At 56.3% G+C, this 15,912-nt stretch overlaps 1 protein-coding gene across 4 annotated transcripts in view; it reads left to right on the forward strand.

Moving 5' to 3' along the window:
* Nucleotides 1-15,912, forward strand: part of KLF8 (KLF transcription factor 8) — an 85,264-nt gene that overhangs the window by 51,449 nt on the left and 17,903 nt on the right. For 2 of the 4 annotated variants that reach the window (XM_067548469.1, XM_067548465.1), the window contains exon 1: nucleotides 2,196-2,677. The exons of 1 other annotated variant lie outside the window; for it this stretch is intronic. In XM_067548469.1, coding sequence (XP_067404570.1) covers nucleotides 2,609-2,677 — 69 coding nt within the window. In that variant the 5' untranslated portion in view covers nucleotides 2,196-2,608. Of the gene's footprint in view, nucleotides 1-2,195; nucleotides 2,678-15,912 lie in introns of those variants that run through there. One more of the 4 variants, XM_067548466.1, reaches the window with a different exon arrangement.

A 15,912-nucleotide genomic window follows, 5' to 3' on the forward strand; every position in this document is an offset into this window, starting at 1 on the left:
GTCCATGCAGTGGGGGGGTAGGTAGGTACAATGGGGTGTCGGGGGTTCAGCGTGGTGCTGTTGTAGGGGGTGTGTCCATGCAGTGGGGGGGGGTGTAGGTAGGTACAATGGCGTGTCTGGGGGGGGGGTTCAGTGTGGTGCTGTTGTAGGGGGGTGTAGGTAGATGCAATGGATTGTCCCAGGGGTGTACAGACTCAGGAGGTGTGGCTTGGAGCGGAATTCATTGTCTTCCTTACAGCTGCTGAGCCTGTCTCAGTTTGTGGTGTGATCACCTCCAAATGTAACTTGTGTCTCACACATATTTGCTGTCCCAGTTTCCAACCCCGTATATCGCTTGTCAGCTGCCTCAGCTGGTATATCCTTGACTTCCATGTGGCCCACTCTTAGCTTGCGCTGGGGACAGGACCCCCTAACGGTACCTGGGCAACCAGTTCGGCTCCTCCTCCCTCCCTGCAGTGCGCACTGGGCATCCCAGGGCACATTGCTGGGGCGTTCTTTATGAGAGCCCGGCCCTGACTTCCCCAGCATGACCTGCTGCCCACGCAGCTCAGCCCTGGGTGCGAGACAGAAGTGGCTCCATGCGAGCTGCGTGTGTCGTGGTCGGGTCGTACCAGTCTCCAACTGGCTGCTGAAACACTGTTGTTTTTGCAGCATGGACGGGCCCTAAAATGCCGCTGGTTTGGGTGGGATGGGTGCCGGCCTTGGATAGCGGTCCCTTGGCTGGGAGGCCCAAAAGGTTGGCATGAACGGTCTGCTCTGTTTGATTTTAGGACACTGCAGTCCTGGCTCTCAAGAAGCTTCCTCGGTGTAAGTAATTAGAAATGGTGCTGGCTCAAAGCGGTCTGCTCTTTTACCTGGACCGTCCTGGGTTAGACATGCAAGCGCTGGGCCATAGATAACCCCGATTGCTGCCCAGCACCTCTGCTGGGGCCCTTTTGGGGAAGAGAGGGTCTCATGGGGTGATCTTGGGATGAACTTGTTAACAGTAGTGACAACGGCACCCCTGGATGCCCGTCTCCCCAAAGCATACAGATTGCTGGCAGAGCTGTCTGGCCATGGTGACACGACACATTGGGCCCTTGAACTGGTCAGAAACTTGGTGCTTCAGTTGTAATAGGTGGAGAATGCACATTTGGAGGCCAACGCTTGCACGTCTCCTGTGTCTTTGTCCCAATTGCGACGTGGATTGCACTGGTGTGTGAAGGGTTAAAAGTTTCCTCTCTGCGGAAGGGGACTTCCATCCAGGCTGTTGTAGCTCTGGGCGGGTTGGGGGAGCCATATCCCACCCCTCTCCCTAGCCCAAGGTTTCAGGAGAGGGTAAGCTAGGGGGAGTTCCCTTATCACCCCATCCCGCAGGGGGTCCTGCCTTTCAGGGTCTTACCTAGGGCGTGGTTAAAGGGGAGGATGCGCGTGTGTGAATCTCTCTCTTGTACCACTCCGTCCTTGTGTGTGTGTGGCCTGCACGTGGCTGGAAGGGAAGGCAGTGTTTGGGGGGAGATGTCCCAGGGCCACCACCCCTTAGCACAAGCCCCGCAGGGAATCTCCTCGCCGGAAATGCATTGTACTGTCTTTCTGCTGGGCGGGGAGGCTGCAGACAGGGAAAGCACACAGCAGATCTGGCTCTTTTAAGGGGAGCCTTTGATTTCTCCCCCTACCCCCACCCTGTCTTTCTCCTCCCCCATCCGTCCCCTTGCGGGGAGCACACCGTGACCTCCCCGTCCTTGCAGGATAGCGCGCTCTCGCCGTTGCCATGGCGAGCAGTGTGTCTAAATATTGCAACCAGTTGTCAGGCTCGGAGACGGCGCGTTTCCCCGCCGGCCCCTGCCTCTTTTCCAAAGCGCGTGGCCGCTCGCTGGCGGAATGACCCACTTAGCTGCAGCTCCTGCGTGGGTGCCAAAGGATGGCGGCTGGGGAAGGAGCCGACGGCGGCCTCCCCACCTGGGAATGGGCGAGCTGGCATGCTTTGGCGGCAGGGGAGGAGCTGGCGGGCGGCAGGCTTGGCTTGGCATTCAGCCCCTCCCTTTCCTCCCCTCTCTGCAGCCCGTCCCTTTTAAGGAGCTCCACCCAGGGTCAGGCCAGGGTGGAGCTGTCAGACTATTCACACCTCACAGCTCAGGGCTGGCAGGCTGGCCCCGCAGCAGCAGCAGCAGCAGCAGCAGGCGGGCGGCTCTTTATTCAGAGAGGAGAGAGGCAGAGCTCTGCGGCTGCTTGGCGGCTGTGCTCTCCATGGAGGGCCGAAGGCCTGGGCAGACCCCGATGTGAGCGTGTTTTGATTACAAGGCGCCGCAGTTGGCCCCATCTCCTCCCCCCCCCCCCTTGGTTTAATTCCCCTTCCTCGTTCTTTGGGCGAGACTTGGCTGAGGATCTAGGGACTCTCGGCAGCGTGTTAAGTTGCCAGGCGTGCGGGCCGGCGGAGGTGAGAGAGAACGGGGGGACCCCACTGCCCGCCAGCCGGCAGAGCCTTGGGTTTTGCAGGAGGACCCTGACTGCACCTGCGCGGGCCGGTCTCCTGCTTCCTTGGCCTGCTCCCGGCTGCCAGGAACGGGGAGCGTCGTGCGGACCTCGCGCGTGCTGAGGGGGACAGCCGTCTGGAGCCTGGCTCGGGAGCATGATCCTCCCCGCAGACAGCATGAGCGCAGCGCACTACCGGAGGAGCCCACCGCGAGCTGGCTGGCTGGTAAGTGACCGGCTGGCTCTCTGGCGGGTGCCGGGATGCTCCCCTGGGGACAGCCTGCAATGCCGGGCCGACGTTTGCTGCTCTCGCGTGCCCGTGCTGCGGGGTGTAGGCGAGCTACTTCCTGGAGTTCAGGATCCCCCTCCACCCCCATTTCAGCACGGCCCTCGCCAGGTACATCCCCGATCCCACCCTTCTCCTTTTAACATGGACCCTCCAGCCATCATCTCCCCTCCATTCACACATGCACCAGTCCTGCATGTGGTCCCAGTTCCTCCCCCTGCCCCAGCCAAAGCAGCCCTAGGGAAGAGGGGGTCGCACACAGAGCCATAAAGCCATGGGGTGGGAATGGGGGTGGGGCAGCTTTGCCTTGCTCAGCCTTGGAGGGCCGGGAGTCTCGGTCCCCTTTGGACTCAGAGGGTGGGTGTGTGCAGAGAGGGGGATGGGTGTGGGCCTGTGTCTCCTCCCCCAAAGCTGGGCCATGGGAGGCCAATGCGAAAGAGCTGCAGGGGGCTGCCAGAGGCAGCAGGGTGTGCTGCCCCTTTAAGAGGAGACTGGGACATCGGGGACCTTTAAGGAGCAGATGGGAGGGTAATTTGTGGCTTGGTGCGTGGCTCCTTTAAGGAAGGGAGGAGAAGGAAGGTGTGCCGTGCTGCTTTGCCTTCCCCCTCCTGGTGCTGCCCTCAGCTGACACTGGGTGGCCGCAGCAGGAGGAGGATGGGCAGGGAGCAGGGGTGTTTGGGCTGGATTCCAGGTTTCATTATGGTCCAGGATACACACACCCTTTCCATCCCTGGAGATCCTGCAGTGTGGATAGGAGATTTGCACAGAGATCAAAGGGGACCCGTGGCCTCAGTGCAGTAAAGGTGGTGATTGTCGCATTCAGCATCACTCAGCGGGGCATCTGCTCCCCATCAGGGCCCCACCACAGCCCCTTTGTCTCTCTTCCTTCCCCGTTTTCCTTTCCCGTGCCCTCTTCCCTGTCTGCACTTCTCTGTTCTTCCCTCTGCGTTTCCTCCCGGCTCCCAGTTCCCACCTCTGGAGGGCACCACCCCCCGCCCCATTTCCCGGTCCATCCCCTAACGTAGTCAGCAGCAGAATAGGGAATATTGACCTAGAAACATTGTCGCTGGGCATGAAAGCTGACACCCCCGTAGACTGGTAGGGGGCAGGGCAGTTTGCACCTCATAATTACTGTTGGAGGCTGTCTGCAGACTCAGGCAGGCCTCCTGCCTTCGGTTTGCACTCGGGTCCCATTCGGAAGGCTATCTCTGCAGCCAGGAGGGCTAGAAACTTTCTTTAAAGGAATGCTCCAACACAGCACAGCATGGTTATGTGTTACGTGGGCCCTCAAATACTCCATGAGGCCTGGATCTGGCCTGCAGGCCGCATGTCGGATATCCTTGGTGTAGAGATTCAGGGACCTCCCTGCTGATAAAGCCCTTGGGAAGGAAAGCTGTCATGGTCACTACTCTAGCATGAGTCCTGTCCTGGTTAGGAGAGGGTGGAGATCCGTCACCAGCTGGGGGCTCTCTGGCGAACCCGGTAGGAAATGAGGTCAGATGTTCCGAGCGGGCAGCTGTGGTGGAGCCCAGGTAGGGGGGGGCAGGTCGAACTCTGCTCACCCCTGCGTTAGTGGCGTCTCTCTAGGCAAGAACTTCAGCAGCGGTTGGTGTGTGGGGAGCCTGCCCTGCCTGAGCTGTCCCTGTGTTGTGGACACAGAGGACTTGAGGTTGTCACTGAAAGCCTGCCTTGCCTTTTCCATGCCCTCTCCCCTGTGTTATCGCCTGGCAATCGTCAGGTAAGCTGAGCCTGCTTTGGAGCTGGAGACTGGAGCTGCGCAAAGCTGCTTCCCGAGGCAGAATCCTGAGCTCTTTGCATTGTGTGAGCTACTCCTCACGCTGAGCGTCAGATGTCTTGTGGACACCTCTTGCCCAAACCTCCCAATGTGACCCCTCCCTATGGCTTCTCCCAGAACTCATCCAGAGCTTGATTACAGGGAAAGGCAATGTCAGGACAGTGCTAAGAGGACAGGATGAAAATAAACTCGTCTTAAAGCAATGGGTGCAGGCAGCTGTTTGGATGGATTCCCCCTCCTTCTCTCCCCCAGCATTTCTCTCTTTTCTGGGGGCCTGGAGCTTTGCATTCATTAGTAACCAAATCTCCCCATGTTGCCTGCGACCCCTGCTGCTCTAATCTTGCCAGGTTTCCATTGTGTGGGTCTAATCTCCGGTGCATGTGCTTCCCCCTCCACTTTTGGCATCCTCTGCACATTTGGTCATGGCTGAGTCAAGGAAAACCAGCTGACAAAAACCATAAGTAAGAGGGACCTTGGGTCTCGGGCATTCAGCTGATCCTGGAACCCCCAAGTGTCTTTGGCTGGGCTACTAACAACTAGCACAAAGCTTCATCACTTGAAGACTGAGAAGCTTCCTCTATAGCTAACAATGCTGCCCGTTAAAAGATCATCCCTGGGTGTAGACACTACCTATGCCAGCAGGAGGGGTTCTCCTGTCAGCGTAGGTAATCCACCTCCCCAAGAGAATCCTTCCGTCAACCTAGCACTGTCTACACTGGGGTTTAGGTCGTTTTGACTATGTTGCTCAGTGATGTGGATTTTACATACTCCTGAACAATGTAGTTATGCTGACCTAATTTTCTAGTGTAGGCCAGGCCTGTGCTAACTTGATTCAAACCAGGTGTAAACTAATTTAAGTGGACCCATATTAGGCGGATGCATTGGTTAGGCTAAACCAGTTTAAAAATGGATTTATTTAGGCTATGTCTGTATCAGCACTTTTGTCTGCCAGGATTGTGAAAAAAACACACACCTGATCGACATAAGTTTTACTGACAGACGCACCAGTGCGGACAGCGCTACGTTGGAGGGAGACGTTCTCCAGCGACATAGCTACCACCGCTCATTGGGAGTGGTTTAATTTGGCCGACGGGAGAGCATAGAGTGGCTACACAGAAGACCTTACAGCGGCACAGCTGCAGCGGTACAGCTGTGCCGCTGTAAGGTCTCCAGTGTACACATAGCCTTCGTCTAAATCAGTGCAGCTTTTGATGTCTAGACAAGGCCTTACTCCCTGTGGTGCAAATTGAAATTCTGGAGCATCAGATGAAAACTTGGGAGAGATTCAGTCCAAACTCAGAGTTACAAACCCCATCACACTAACCCCGACACTGGGGCTTTTATTCCAACTTTGCTAACCACAGTTACATAGTGTCTCCCTATATTTCCCCAACAGATTCAGTTGGATATGGGATTCAAGGGCAACTGCAGGGACCTCGGGATTGGTGCACGTCAGTTCCTCCTTCTCTCTGCCCGTGGGCTGCAGTAGTTTGGTTGAATTCTGGTTGTTGGGTTTGATGTGTGGGTACTGAATGATGTTAGTGGCTTGTGATATACAGGAGGTCAGACTGGATGATCTGATGGTCTCTTTCCTGTTCTGAGCTGAAAATTCTGATGCCTCTTGTCCTGAACTCTTGTGGAACATTGCTGTTGAACAGCTGCCACATAACGTTTCACTCCAGAGGTGGCTGCATTTTGTGTGTGCGGGGAGGAGGATGGATGGATGGATCCCTGGCTGGATTTTTGGGTGCAGTATGTTAGTGCAGCTCCTGTGTTTGTTTTTTCCCTTGATGCTGTCTGTGTTTGTGGGGGAGAGAGGAGAAAGGTGCTGCTGAAGCAGACTGGAGATACAATTCCATTCCATGGGCCTTATTTCTTGCTTTGGGAAAGAGCCGGAGCTTTGAAGTGCCTGTGTGGGAGAGCGTTTGGCTCTGTGTCAGGTCTGGTGCGCATGGATTCCTCTCCTCCGTCCCCGAGGACATAGCAGGAACGAGCTAGGAAGCTCCCATCTGGGTTGAGCACGGACATCCCAGCAAGGAGCATTTTATAAATACACTGCTAGGGTTCTGCAGACTGGATTTCAAGCCCTGTATTGGCACTCAGGAGCTGTGGTGTGTTTAGTGGAAATTGCTGGGTCTCCCAAGGCTGTTAGCCTCCAGTATAAAGGGATTTGCCGTATCTTGGCTTGTAGTTTCCTGGCATCTCCATCTCTGCTGATCCCTGGGATCTAAGAGCACTCGAGATGCTTTCTGTCTTGGAGCCACTTCTGAGTGCAGTCCTTTGCCTGATTCCCATGACCTTTGACCCTGGGAGCTGGGAGTCAGGATCTCCCTGCTGCGAGGCTCCATGGCCCTTTGTGGAACCTGGGGTGACCATTAGCCCCATGGTAAGGTTGATGAATGGGGTACTAGTTGGAGTGCTGCACTGGGCTGCTAGTTTGCTACCAGCTGTTGACACACATCTTGCTGGGGTCCTTCTAGATGGGTTTTCTATGGGGTCTCTGTATCTCACACTGGGAATCATTGTTCTCTGTTGGCTTTGTCCACACTAAGTTTCTGTGCTCCAAATTCCCCACTGTTGCTAACACCTGGTTCCACTCCCCCAGAGGTGGCAGTGATAGGAGTCCTACTGTAGCTGAGACCCTTGCATCTCCCTGGCTGTGTTAGCTAATGTATGCAGCGCCCTGGAGCTGTTTGCCTGCGGCTGGGTTGCATAGTGCACCGTGGGTCACTGCTGAAGGGGACAGCTGGGCTCCTGCCTACCTTGTCCCATGGAGTCATAGGGCCACATGGCAACACAGTGAGGCAGCACTGCAGCAGAATAGCATGGCGTCGACTGCACAGGGATTTCTGGACCCTCTTCATGCCATGTGAGTCCTGCTTGCAGGACACAAGCCTGTCACCATCTGAACAGAGCTGGCTGGCAGTCCTTAGTGTTGCCCCCCTTTGCACCTCCTAGCTTGTGTGTTTGGAGTCTGTTGCTGTTCATTTGCAACCCGGATGGAACATTAAAAGCAGCTCACCCTCTCACTCATCAGAGGGGCCTTGGGCCCCTGTTTGGGGGGGGCTGGTGAGGCAGTTTGTATGCTCCTTGTATGCTCATCTCCTTCAAAGGAGCCTGCTGAGTTCCTGATCTGGAGCTCGAGGACAGGTGTGAGGTTCCCAGTCCTACATTTCTGGGGCTGTGAGGGTGAGGACTGTTGTAATAAGCCTGTGTTGTCTAGGAATTCATAGTGCCGTTCCCCGCCCACCCCAGTGCCACATACTGTGACTAGTTGGTAGCAACTGTGGGGATAGATGCTCCAACAGACAGACCACTACCAGTTGAGCTTAAGGGAAATCTCCTTTTGCTGATAACGGTATAAGGACGATGACACACACTTGGGCAGTTCTGATTGCATCTGGTAGTGGTGCTAAAACACAGCCTAGCCGGTCCGTTACAACAGACACTCATTACACAATAGATGTAGTTCTAGATACCAGCTGGCCACTTGGGTCAATGACCAGGGAATGGTACCCCTAAATCAAGAGGCCCCTGGGAAAGGGCTGCAAGATTCCTATGCTGCTTTGGAGTCCCCTAGTGGTTAAAGACTGATGGTCTCTGGTACACATCTCACTTGCTGGTTGCAAGCTACAGTTCCTTGTAGTCCATGGCAACTTCTTATCTAGTCCCTCTCCTGTTGTGCTGAGCCGCATGTGCGGTGGGAGATGGTGCTTGCCGCTGATGAGGCCTGATGTGATGATTTCAGAACCAGTTCTCATAGGCTGCTGTCCCCTCGCCATGCATGCACAGCCATTCTGGTTGGCTTTCCAGGTGATTGCAAGGAAACGCCAAACCAGCCTATCTTGGTTCTCGCTCGCACACCATCCAATCCCCAGGGGGATCGATGCACCATGGGAAGAATGTGAGGCGGTAAATAGTTCTGCCTTAACTGGAGACCACATGCTCATTTGGGGGCCCAATTCAGCTGCCTTTGACATCTGTGCCCAAACTCCCCTTGACTCCAGTGGCAGCCAGTTGGGGCCCTTGCTCCTCTTTTCTTTTAAGGGACATGGTTTAAAAAAAAAAAAAGGATCTTGCTCCAAAGTGGGAGCCAAACCTTCCTGCTGTAGAACATAACCCCCAGCTGTTAGCTACTGGGGGCTGGGAAGAAATATCATCTAGGGGCAGGTTCTCCCATAACTGTCTCATGCGGGATACCTGGCACCTTCCTCTGAAGCAGCTGTTGCTGGTTACTGTCAGAGACAGATATGGGGCTGGATGGACTCACTGTTCTGATCCAGTCTGGCACTTCCTATGCTCCTGGTATCCCTGCTAACAGATATAACGAAATCTCTGTAAACATAGATTTCCTTCTAATGGCTGAGGCTGCTGACTTCAGTTTCACCCATTTGGAACAGGGCTGGTCAGTTTCACATTTTGTCTCCAGTCCCTTTCCCCCTCAAACTCTAGCCCAGAGCTTTGATACTGAGAATCCCATCTCTTCCAGGGCATTTTGATACTGGGAATCCCATCTCTGCCAGGGCATTTTGAAATTCACTCCCCTGCTCAAGGGGGAAGAAATACCTTTAGAATTGAAATTTACAAAATCCTATCCACATGTTTGTGTTAAATAAGCTTCCTAAGCCTTAACAGCTCCTATGCTCTGGGCCTTGAGAAGTGCTGCTCCTGCCAGCTTCCCTTTGCCTGCTCTCTGCCTGGATTCTGCCTGGCTCAAATAAGAACCCACCTGACTCTGTTCCTTCACCCCAAACTCAGTCCATAACTCCTCACACAGACCACCCTTGCCCCACTGCTGTCTGTGTATTTCATGCTGCTCCAAACATGCAGGAATGCCCAAGAGAGGTGGGGCTCATGAGACTTCCAGCCCAGCTCTGCAGGCCCATGAGGCTCTGAGGGTTCGGACTGGCATCTCTGAACCCTTTCCATGGTGGCCTCTTGCTGTTCCCACCGAGAGTTGGCCTGCACTGGTGGTGCAGAGCAGTAATACATGGCTGACTACAACAGCTTGCTTCAACTCTTGGACCCAGCCTCTCCGTTCTCCCTGATGCACTGAGCCCCTGGCGGTAGCAGGGGAAGAGAGCTGAATGGGACAGCTCACTCAGCAATGTGCAGAGTCTCATGGGCAGGAAAGAGTTAACGGGGGGAGGGGTGGTGGTGGTGGGCGTTCGGTGGAAACCCCTCCCGGTGTCTGGTTTTGGAGAAGGGTGTGAAGTGAAAGGCCCGACAGCAACTGTCGTGGATGGTTTTGTCAGAAACACCTGCACCCGGAGAGGCAGGGCTGGCCTGAAGATAAAAGGCTTGCAAGGGTGGGGGGCAGGGATCAAAGGGAAATCTGTGCTCCGCTTGGCTGGAGGGGCCTGGGTGTGTGAAGCAGATGGGAAAGGAGGCAGAGGGATGGCTGAATGAGGCCATAAATCTCATGGGGTGTGGAGTGGGCTGGGGGGGGGGGGGGCGGATAAGCCAGTCTGCAGACAAGGGGAAGTGGGGGGTGGCTTGAACTGGGCGGGGGCTAGTAACCCTGCCAGGATTCAAGTCCTGCTCTGTCCGTAGGGGGCAGGCCGGCCTGCCGGTGCGGCTGGGGTTCAGCACTGTAAATGCAGGGGGGAGGCAGGGCCCGCAGAGCGCAGCTAATCCCTGGCCTGGCTCACGCCCGGAGCAGAGCAGCCTGGGTCTGCACATAGCCGGTGGGGCTGACGTGCCTGCCAGAGGGAGGCGGAGAGGGGAGGCAGGCCGCCAGGCCAGCTATCGACAGGATCTCTGTGTGGGTGGCTCCGCTCAGGGAGTGACAGCCATGGGCTGGGCTCGCCTTGGCTTGTCTGCCAAGGGGAGGATTTGTTTTGTCACCAGGCCGGCTGCAACGGCCTGAGCCACAGCCGGGCAGCACATCAGAGCCGTTCAGGACCCTGCACCCACCCAGAGCAGCGGCCTGTGTAGCCAGGCCCCCTTAGCCCAGGGCCCATGGAGATGACAGTCGCGGGGGCCAGGGGAGTGCAGCTCCTGCACGTGACTCTCCGCACGGCCCTGGTGGTTGTGGTCGGGGCTGGGTTAGGGCGTGACTGTTGTGAGTTTGACCTCCCTCCCCCGTTTGGGATCTGACAAGAGGACGGTGTCTGAGCTTCTGGCTCCCCAGGCCGGCCCTCCCCTCCGCTCCCAGCCCTGCATGCGGCCCTTGCAAATGTTTGGGCGGCTGGCATGCCTCCTGCTCCTCCCCCACCTGGGCTTCAGCCGCCAGGGCTCCTGGGCTGCGTGCCAGGTGGTGCCAGCTGCTGCTGCCACTGAGCCCCTGCTGCTTCTCGGTGCCCAGCCGAGCCGGGGTAAAAGCGGCTCCACTCAGTCCAGCCTCCTGGTCACAAACCTCTTCTTCCCCCCATCTGGGGGTCTCACCCTGTGAGACCACTGGCACCCCACAGACAGTCGCAATCCTGCTGGCCAAGGACTGGGGGGCTCCTTTCTGTTCCCTAGCAGGCTTGTGAGCGACAGGCTCCAGCTCTGGCTCTAGTGGGTTCGTCTTGTCCTCAGAGCCGGTTGCCCAGCCCCAGGGCGCTGTGGCTGCCTCGCTGACCATCAGAAGAGGGTGGCAACCCTGGGACTCTCTCGGAGTTCCTGGCCACCCCCCGCTGCGTGACTGGGGCCTGCTTTGAAAGCAGCCAAGCAAATGTTCATTGGAGCCTCAGGACAGAACCCAAGGTTCTGAGCCAACCTCCTGCCTGGTCCCTCCTGGTGCCAGCACCTGGGCCATCCAGGGACCCCTTGCTTGCTGCGGGGGGCAGGGGGTGGGGAATGGGAGCTGAGCACTCCGCTAGATTTATGGATGCTCCACATCGCTGCCCTGGGCTGGGATTGTGGCAAGAGGGCTGTGTCCTGTAACCCTGCAGCCCTTAGCCGCAGGTATAACCACAGAGCTGACAAGGTCTGGCTTGCCAGAGTTGGATCTGCCCCAGTGACCTCCTGCCTTTCTGCAGGGGGGTGGAGTATGGACATGTGAGCTGCAAGCGAAGCCTTGATCTAGTTCTCATGGCAACCTGCAGGCCTGTTCCACGCCCCGGGGTGTGCTGGAGGGGCTTTTTGTTCCTTCTCTCCCTCCCGCTTTCCTCCCCCCTCAGCCCCCCACCCCCGCCCCCAGTGGAGCCTCAGCCTGTGTGAGCTCCATCTGCTGTCTCTCCCCAGCCAAGCCCTGCACGGGAGCAGAGTGCCCTGGTGGGCTGGCATTCAAGGCCAGTGGGGCCAGGGGCCTGGCTACAATGGAGTGGGGCTGGTGTCTGTGTGATGCAGACCAACACCCCCCACCCCAGTACACACACAGCATCAGCCCCTTGCTTGGGGTCTGCCCTGCAGTCTGAAGCAGTGGCTCGGTGGCCTGGCTTTCTGACCTCAGAGATCAGGGCTCACATCCTAGCTGAGGTGCTGCATGAAATCCGTCATGGTCCCTGCATGGTCTTTCAAGCAGGAATGCAGGGCTGCTGAAAGGCCCCCCCAGTTGCCTGCGCCAGAGGCCTCTGTACCGCCAGAACGGGGTACAGGCTGGGCAGAGCAGGCTCCTCCCTGCCCACCCCGAGAGAGAGGGGAGCGCCGACTCCAGCGCTCTCTGCTGAGGCTGCCAATAGCTTGTGGGGAGGGGGAGGGGGAGGCGGAGGAGGGAGGCAGGTTAGTGCCAATTATTTAACGTTCCCAGATGTTTCCTCTATGGCATAAAATCCCAGCGCCCCCTTCTTGAGTCACCTCCTCCAAGCCAAGCCCCAGGCACTCCCTTCTCCCCAGCCCCGAGCTACTTTGTGCCACCCTCCAGCCGAGCAGGGGTTGCCTCCATCTGGCTCCCTCACCCAGCGTGACCCTTTTCCACGTCCCTCTGGTTCTTCCTCTGAAGATCAGCTCTCCCAAAGGGCAGGGAGTGAGCTGCTGCTGCTGGAACAAGCGGGATGGAGAAGCCTTGATCTACACGCTAGGTTACTGCTGCTGTCCCGAATCCCTCTATGCTTTGGGGAGGGAGTGTGTCCATCCATCCATCCGTCTGTCCATACAGAGCATGCACTGCCAAACTGGAACGCCCCACCCCCGACCCATTCTCGCTGGACAGGACCAGACGGCGCATCAGAACCAAAGGGGAAGTGGCGTGTGAGGGCTGTGCTTCTGGGATGCCTGCTGGTTTGGATGGAGCAGGCGGGGCTGTGATTAGGGCCCAGACTGGGACCGAGCAGCCCTGGGCTGTGTTCCCAGCTCTGCCCTGGAGTCACGGTGTGACCTTGTGTTTGTCCTTCTCTTTGTGCCTCCCTGCGTGTACAAGGCAAATAGGGGTGTGGAGGGGCAGGGTCAATGAGTGTTATGAAGCACGCACTCCTCCAATGGAAGTGCCAGGTATTTCCGTGTCACTGCACGAGGAATTAGGGGATTAGATTGCTGTGTGGCAATAGGCGTACCTGCATTTCCAGCCGGGGGCCTCGAAGCGTTTCCCAAATGTTAATTAAACCTCACGCCACCTCTTGACAGGCAGGTCAGTATCGCCTGACCCATTTTACAGGTGGGGAAACTGAGGCACAGTGTTTACACAGCAACTCGGTGGCAGAGGCAGGGAGAGAACCCTGGAGTCCTGACTCCAAACCCATCTGCTCAAACCAGCAGAAAGCCCCACCTCACTCTCCTGCTGCAGGGGTGAACCGCAAAGAGCCCTGGCTGTGCCAGGGAGCAGTGTGACTCCGGATGTTGTCCGTGGTGTTACAGCTTGTTCTTGGTTTGCAGGCTGCCCCGGAGCTTAGGGCTCTGCAGCCCAATGCTGGGAGGTGCTGAGTGCATCTTGCTGCCATTCAAGTCAGTGGGAGCTGAGCGTGCTCAGTCCCTTGAGAGACCCATTGCCTTCTCCAGCTGGGCAGGCAGTGGAGCTGCAGAGCTGCCCTCTTGTGGCTCCTTTTGATGGCTGCAGCTACATGTATCCAGTGCCTTGGGGCAAGCTAGTGGGTGGCATGTCTCAGCTCAGAAGTGCAGGGTTTGCAGCGAGGTGCCTAGGATCTTGCACCCTGTTTTCTCTCTGGGGCAGAAGGAGGCAGACTTGGGCTCAGAAGAGCCCCACAGCACAAGATCCTCCATCCCCGCATTGAAGAGGGTAGCTGGAGTCCGGTTCCCAGACTACCCTCACACCCGAGCAGCCAGCACTGGTATGAGCGGACGGGATCCTTAGCCCACACGTGGCTTGTTGGCGTTGCACGTCGGCCCCAAGCTGGTGTTATTGCTATGTTAACGAATGCAGAAGCAGCATCTTGTCACTCAGCATCTCTGCTCCCTGTGTGTCTCTCAGTCACTCCCTGGGCTCTGCCCATCAGCTTGACATGGCAGGAGAGGATATTTCTGACCATGAAGCCTGGGATCAGAAAATCCACTCAGCTTCTCTGCCGGACGCAGCGTCGGTGGCGAGCCGGGTGCTGCAGTCGGCTGCAGTGGTGTTGATGAGACATGAGGCTGGCTAGAACGCAGGCTGCTGTCTTGGCTTTGCAGGGTGAACAGGAATAGCAACTTGTTTGTGTCAGAAGCAGATCTGACTCAGGGAGCGAATGACTCTCTGACGCTAGCTGCCCTTTAAACAAAATCCACACTCGTGCTAGCCTCGCTCATGCAGTGTTAAATAACCCAAAACGCTGATCGCTGGAGGTCACTGGGAGTGGAAGTTGCCCAAACAGTGCTCGGCAAGCAGACCTACAGTGGTCCAGGGAGGGGTTTGTGTGGGAATTAAAAAAATCACCCTTTTCTTGTCCTGCATGTCAGATATCTAAGCACTAGGCTTGGTAGCCTCTTCTGGATGCTTACAGCATAAAAAGATGCCGCTATGTAGAGCTGTGCAGAGCTGGACCCATCCTGAGTGTCACTCGTCAGTGCCAGTGACTGGGTTCGTTACCAGTGGCTAACAGCACTGAAGGGATGGCTGACTGAAGTATCAGGTGTGAACTGCTGAGTTTCCCTTCAACTGTTGGTTCAAATCCTGGCAGGGTCATGTCAGCCAAACTGAACTTCCCAGGTGCATCAGTGGAGTTCTACCAAGTTTTGCTGGAAGGAGGAAGTCTTTCAGATGAGACCTTCGTCACCTGGGTTCTTTCCACTCTGTGTGATATCCCTGGCCCTCTGGGGTAGCTGTGATATCCTTGGTAATCTACTCCTGTTCTCTCGCCCCATCTCTTTGTGCTGTGTTCTCACTGGCCACTACTCTCAACCCCAGAAGTGGCTGCATGTGTATAGTGTAGTGGGGCCCTTTGGGATGAAGGCTCTCACAGACATGGCAATTTCCTGTAGTATCCTTGAAAAACCTTACTGAATTAAGTTTAACTATCTTTGCAGTCCATTGTAGTAATTGCAGAGGTTAAATATTATTGTGGGCCTGAATAGTCCAAGGACTACACCGAACGAACACTATATGTAAGAATGACCAAAGGACTATCCTGAACAATGTGGCAGATACAAATGATCTTTCAAGACAATCTCTGAAATGGTTTCCTGTGAAATCTCTAAGTTGAGATGAATGCAAATTCCTCACCCCCAGTTATGCACAAACCCAGCCTTTTGCAGCTATGCCCCGAGGAGCGGGCCTTTGTCTGCCGGTTGCCTGTTAGATCAAAGGTCTAAACGGCAAAGGACAGACAGAACCGTTCTGGTTCTGATCCAGGACTGTTAGGAACTTGTTACCACAGAAAAACCTTGTGGTGGGGTTTGAAGGGCCCTTCCTGGAGCTGGGGGTGATGTCTGGTAAGCACGTGTGTAGGTTCTTTTACCGTTTAATATGTGGTCTCTGTAATGCTTTCACCTTAGGAATCAATGTGCTTGCTGAGACAGAGCTGTGGGGTAGCATGTGAGTGCTGGCAGCTACAGCTGTTCAGAGCAGATGCTGGTCTGGTCTGGTCAGGCTGTCTGGCTCAATGCAGGCCAGGAGCTGTGCAGCCTGGAAAACTCCGGTCAGGAGGGAGCGAGATGAGGGTCTGTGCCCAAGAGGGGACGGTTGAGGAGCCGGCAGCCTAAGAGGGGGAAGCCTGGATACAGGTGCAGCTGCCCTGGATTGTGACAGGCATTGTGTAAAATGAGGTGGAAGGAAATTCCTGTTGCAGCCGTCTCCTACTGCAGAGAGTTGTGGCGCCATCCCCACTCCCTGTAGCAGGCTTAGCTGGGAACAAGGCTGCACCCGGGGGCGGGGGAGGGAGGCTCCTTTTCTGATTTACTTTGGTCAGCCGGGCCAGCACGTTAATCTCAAAGGCCGGGGCTTCAGAGCTGCCCAGAGCTGTGATTCACCACCCGGTGCCGTCTGCTCTAGGGTGGCGGCGCGTGGGGTGGTAGAGGGGTGGTCTGGCTGTGAATGGAACTCATCCCTTCCCTCACCCTCCTCCCTTTCCTCCCTATGCCATGGAAG

The sequence above is a fragment of the Emydura macquarii genome, unplaced genomic scaffold (genome assembly GCF_026122565.2).
Source record: "Emydura macquarii macquarii isolate MOO-44397 ecotype Brisbane River unplaced genomic scaffold, CSIRO-AGI_Emac_v2 contig_1253, whole genome shotgun sequence".
NCBI classification, from domain to species: domain Eukaryota; kingdom Metazoa; phylum Chordata; order Testudines; family Chelidae; genus Emydura; species Emydura macquarii.